Raw genomic sequence first — 6,000 nt, forward strand, 5'->3', positions numbered from 1 at the left:
AAGGCTGTACTTAGATGCAAATTAGTATGCTTTTATGGTTATATAAAGCAAGTACTAGTGCAAGTAGTTTGGCATAGGAGATACCCAACATACAAAGGAGAAACTTCATTTAAATCACTCTTCTGTTGGCAACTTAAAATAAAAGATTTTTAAACCATTGACCTGTCGGCAAAGCCCTTATGCAAATCCTCCCGTCTCTCTCTGAATTACTTGAGATTTCTTGAAAAGCGGAATGAAGGTAATTCCTTCTTCATAGACTTGATGATAAAGAAGTAACACTTATTTTTCCCCCACTTAGTGACTCACCACCATGCATTCTGTATTCAAATCAGGACTTTCTTCCTACTCATTTTATACCAATTACATTTTATACAAATCACAATGGAATATCAATGCAGACAGTACGGTGCATGCATATATGTGTGTGTGTGTATACACACACATACATGACACCAAAAGTTATATAAAAAAGCCCTGCCGGACACTGCCTCCAGTGTCTCTTTTATAAATAAATAAAATCTAGTGAAAAATAAATCAACAACAACTAATGTCAAGAGGGCAGAAGCCAATGAACAAATAAATTATCAAGACTATCACGACTTTCCAAAAATTTAACAAGATCTCTCACCTTAAATCTCTTGTCCTGCAGAACTTTCTTAATGGCAACCAGCTCCCCTGAATCGCAGAGTTTGGCTTGATATACGACACCAAAAGAACCATTTCCAATCACCTTGGTGTCTGTGTAACTAACTTCTTGAGGCCTGTCTGGACCTTGTCCGGGAGTTGCTACCACTGTGGTCACTTTGCTGCCATCTTTATCTCCTGGAAACATCAAAAATGAAGCAAGACGGTTAATACAGGTGAATTTATGTCAGAGGAGAGCGATATGAAAGACCAAACCACTGTGTCAGTTCTTCTCAGAGGGGAGGCACTCTGAGCTCACAAGTCCCCAGCAATAGTTTTCGATTTGTGCCAGGGACACGTGTCCCAAGTTGCACAATCCTCAGTCCAATTCTCCCTTCATGCAGGAAGAAGAGGCAGAATACCCCCACGCATCCATCTAGTTCAAGTTTCCTGTTCACACAGACTCAACGCTCAGCAGTCAGGGCATCTGTGGTATAATGCTTGACGGCTTTGGTTCAGAGGCAAGCGAACCACCCACCCCAGAGCTAATCGGCCGTCACACTATTGTGCTTACTGGGGAAAGGGGAAACTTCCACATCACTGATTTCCTTTTAACAGCAAACTGCAGAGCGGCAAAACAGGGTTGCTCAAACTAACAAGGTAGGAGTTGCAACCAATGCTCCCTCTAAGTTGTAGAGTCTTGTGAGCAAAAATTCTACTTTGCCAGCTACTGGCATTAAAGTTGTGAGCGACCGATTAGTTTGCTCTCGAGCCCTCCTTCCTGAGCTAAGACAAAAATGTGTGAGCCGGAGGCTAAAACACTGTGAGCTAGCTCATACTACCGCAGCTTAGAGGGAACTCTGGTTGCAACGTATTTGGGGGGATTTACCCAGCAATGCAGGAAATGATTACTTCATAAATTACAATGGGAAGCCCTCTTCCCCAATGACCAGATGAGGACTCAGCTTCCAGGAGGAATGGAACCCTGAGCTTCAGTTGGAAGGGAAAAGAAAGCAGAAGGTGTGGCAACTATTGGGGGGGGGGAACCTCTGAGGAAACTGCTTTCGGACTGACCCACTCTGACCTCTCCTACAGATTCTTTATACCCCAACTGCCCACAATCAAATAAAAAGGGGTACAAAAGCTTTAAGATAAAGTATGGATTCCTTAAAGGTCTCTTATTTACGACCCTGCTAGACTAAGGCTGTATTTCAGAGACCCCTGCTTCTCAGATTTTTTGACCTGACAGACAAGACACAGAGGGAGATGAACAGCAAAGGTTTATTCCACAGAAAATAAAGTGTTTAATAAGGTAAATATGATGTGTGGACAACTCAGATATATAAAGTAAAGCTGGCTCTCAAATAGAGGAAATAGCCCCCTGAGGGGAGATCTGATTCCCCTTCCTCTGGAGGGGTCACCTCAGCAGGTTCAAGGTGGCTCTTTTCTCTCACAGAGCCCCCACACACCAGGTTAGGAATGATGAACCCTGAACAGGATGCTTATTTGTACAACTAAAATAAGCTTTCTTCCTTCAGCCGACCCCCCAAACCCTAACCACAAAAGCCACATAGAATCCCCCTCCCAAATGAAAAACGTTTCTTCTTCGCCTCCTTCTTATGGCTGAGGCTGGCTCAACCCCCCCCCTCCCATCCACTGGAGTTCCATGGGCTCCGATTGGCTGACAGTAAGGCCTACATCACAAAGATTGGGCCAGAGCCCTGGAGGAGAGGCGGGACTTTTAAGGATGATTGCCAGAAAGAGGGAGAACAGATCTCAGAGCATGGGGTACATATCTCCAAACTGAACAATGTTTGAGTCTGTTGGCACCTTTGAGACCAGCAAAGTTTTAGTCTGGGTATACGCTTTCATGTGCACATATGCTTCTTCAGAAACAGAAGTCACCAACCATTACATATAGGTGTTGCCAAGTGAGGAGGGTGTTGCCAAGAAGGGCCAATTAGAGCCAAGACGCGTAAGTAGTTAAAAGCTATATTTTAATCACTTTTTCATCGTTCCAGTCTCTTTGATTTACCCCCCACCCCCAGACCACCAAGGAAGTCCAGTGTCCCTAGGCAGAGGTGGGCAATGGCAAACCTCCTCTGAACGTCTCTTGCTTTGAAAATCCTGCGGCGTTGCCATAAGTACGCTGTGACGAGGCAGCAAAACTAAAATCGGAAAATGGGGGTTCTTGAACAACTTGCTTTGCTAATAATAAACCTCCAAGAAGCAGACCGCAAAGGCTTCAGGAACCGAAAACGCACTTCTTATTTTTGACCTTCGGGCTGGTCCACCTGCGCAGGTGGTAGAATGGGCATACCACTTCAGACTGCAAGAGGGGGGAAGTCTTGTTTTAATGCTCCCCCAGGTGAAAAAGATTCTGTGCAGATTTTTTTTAAAAAAGCAGATTGGGGGGGGGAGGTTCTGTTTTTCTTCTTTCAGAGAATGGTTTGTGATGGGGAACTTCTGAACCATTATCTTTCCCCTGAGGTCTTGAGTCCATTCTATTCTGCCATCTCGTGATCATCTCATTCTGATGTACTTTTAGGCCAGGCCTAAGCAAGCTCTGGTTCACTCTTGGTATTACCTTTCTCAGCTATTTGTGATTTTGGGATCTGACATTACATTCAGCCAAACAGTGCTACGAGGGCAGCAGGGAAAAGTGCAGCTGCAATCCTCTACAGTACAGGAGATTGTTGCTGAAACTCCTAGGCGGCATCCCCAAACTCTAAAGATCTGTATGCAACCTGTCTGAGGTCTCCTTGCAGTATTGCACACAAGGAACAATGACACTATGGCACTTCTCTACATTGGCTGCATTACAAACACAGGAGCAGACAAAATGAGACCTACTAGTCTCATACACGGTTCACGCTTCATCATTTAAAACAGCTTTCCCTGGGTGTGCCCTACCCATTTCCTAGTGATACAGACCTCATTGCCCTAGTTGTTAATGCCTGGATAATCAGATTTCATTCTGATGGCCTTCTGATGTCCTGTCATGTAACCATGAACTGTCTTGAAATCCCGTCCCTGGCTTATCAAGGAAGTGGGCCTTCTCTGCAGAAAACACAAAACAATCTCTTTTTCAGGTTTCCTGTGAGGTGGCTCTTCTATTTCTCTAAAAGGTTTGGGGTGTTCATCTGCAAATGGTCAGACTTCTTGGCTTACTTTTTTTTTTTTATAAAGACTTCTTGGCTTACTTTGTTGCGCATCTGATACTAAATTTGAAGGCTAGCTTCAGAACGTAGCCCTGTTGGTCCCTGCAGCAGAACAGGTAGATTTGAAGCCAGTATGACTCTAAAGACCCACAGGAGTTTCAAGGTATAAGCTTTTGAGAGTCAAAGGTCCCTCTGTTCTACTGTTTCTGATGAAGGGAGCTTTGACTCTAGAAAACTTATACCCTGAAACTCTTGTGGGTCTCGAAGTTGCCACTGGACTCAAATCCAGCTGTGAATCTGCAGGAGTGACTACGAACATTTATTCTTTGCTTTGTTATCTCAAGATTCCTGATGTCATATTACTTTGCTATCCTTACATTAAATAAGGTACTAAGATCTGGACCACTTAACATTTCTATATTTTGAACTACAGTCTGTGTTAACGACTACAGTTATGGTCTAAATTCCAAATAGGATGGAAGCTGACAGTTTTGATTCCCTTCCAATGTACTGCTTACTTCATTTATCCCTTGCCTTTCTCTCCAGACGGCTGACACTGTTCTTCTCTCCTCCATTTTATCCTCACAACGACCCTGTGAGATAGGGTAGGGAAGCAGTGGCTCAGAGGTTAAGACGCCGAACTGCAGACCGGAAGTTCGGTAGCTCGGCAGTTCGAGACTCGAGTGCTGTGTGACGGCGGGAGCTCCCGTCTCTGGCCCCAACTCCTGCCAACCTAGCAGTTTGAAAGCAAGAAACTGCAAGTAAATAGGTACCACTTCAGTGGGAAGGTAACAGCGTTCCATGTGCCTTGGCGTCTAGTCATGCCAGCCATGGACCATGGAAACGTCTTCGAACAGCACTGGCTCTTTGGCTTGGAAACGGAGATGAGCACTGCCTCCTAGAGTCGGATTCGACTGGCTTTTGAGCAAGGGAAACCTTTAGCGCCTTTACTAGGAGTATGTGACTGGCCCAAGGTCGCCCAGCAGGCTTCCACAGAAGAGGAGGAATTCAGACCTGGGTCTCCCGGATCCTAGCCTGACACTCTCTTTCCATTCCACTTCTAGTCCTTCCACCTACCGCTGAGGTCACTTTGTCTGGCACAGGAAAGGGGGCTGGACCAGACACGCTTTTCTAAATGTTGCTGCTTCTTTGGTTCCCTCTGAGTCCCTGAGGAGGAGGTCCCTCCCATCCCATTCCTGTACAAATGCTACAGAGGAAAGAGGCGCTTGTGTGTGGCAAGAACCAAAACCCTTATTCCTGCATTCAGAACTCTGGAGTTGATTTAGGAGGAATGTCGGTCATGGTTGCATCATGGTGGGCAACTTGTTCCTGAGCGCTCTCTTGGAGTTTTGAGCATGGGTGACCTGACCTAATAAGATCCATGGACAAAGGACATATTCTGCATTTTGACAAATTCCCCGTGCTGGATTACAAGAAAATTTGACCCTTCTTACTCCATGAGTGAGCATCTTAGCGTAAGGTCTATTCTTTGTACCGTCGGTTTTTTATATTTAATTAAGTTAATGGAGTGCTCGGTTTGATTTGTACCACTGAGGAAGGCCATCAGCTGAAATGAGTGTGGTTCATGCATATGTAGACAATATGTACTTTTAACCTGTATTTTTGTAAAATGAGACTTGTCTTGATACTGGGATTAGGTACTTATATGCTGAACCATAGATTGTTGTTTTTAATCATATTTTAGCATTTCTATATGCATTATTAAATTAAATACCGATGTAAGGATTAAGGAGCTGCGGTGGCTAAAGTGGTTAAGACGCTGAACTGCAGGCTGTGGAAGGTCAGTAGTTCAGCAGTTCAAGACCCAAGTTGCCGCATGACGGAGTGAGCTCCCGTCTCTAGTTCCAGCTCCTGCCAACCGGGCAGTTTGAAAGCAAGAAATTGCAAGTAGATAAATAGGTACCACTTCGGTGGGAAGGTAAACAGCGTTCCATGCATCTTGTTGTTTAGTCATGCCGGCCACATGACCACGGAAACGTCTTCGGACAGCGCTGGCTCTTCGGCTTTGAAACGGAGATGAGCACCACAACCCTAGAGTCGGACTCAACTGGCTTTCGAGTAAGGGAACCTTTACCTTTACTTTTTACTATGTTCTTGTTACATTTTAATCTCTTTCATTGTTCCAACCTCTTTGGTTACTCTTCTTGTGTAGGGGTGTATTTTTCTCCCCCTTTTTTGGTTGCACCCTTCCCTG

At 44.8% G+C, this 6,000-nt stretch overlaps 1 protein-coding gene across 2 annotated transcripts in view; it reads right to left on the bottom strand.

The window, feature by feature from the left end:
• Positions 1 to 6,000, bottom strand: part of GSK3B (glycogen synthase kinase 3 beta) — a 126,348-nt gene that overhangs the window by 82,183 nt on the left and 38,165 nt on the right. For both annotated transcript variants that reach the window (XM_015409959.1, XM_015409956.1), the window contains exon 2: positions 629 to 822. In XM_015409959.1, coding sequence (XP_015265445.1) covers positions 629 to 822 — 194 coding nt within the window. The remainder of the gene's footprint in view (positions 1 to 628; positions 823 to 6,000) is intronic.

Source organism: Gekko japonicus, unplaced genomic scaffold (genome assembly GCF_001447785.1).
Source record: "Gekko japonicus isolate JY-2015 unplaced genomic scaffold, Gekko_japonicus_V1.1 scaffold170, whole genome shotgun sequence".
NCBI lineage: Eukaryota > Metazoa > Chordata > Lepidosauria > Squamata > Gekkonidae > Gekko > Gekko japonicus.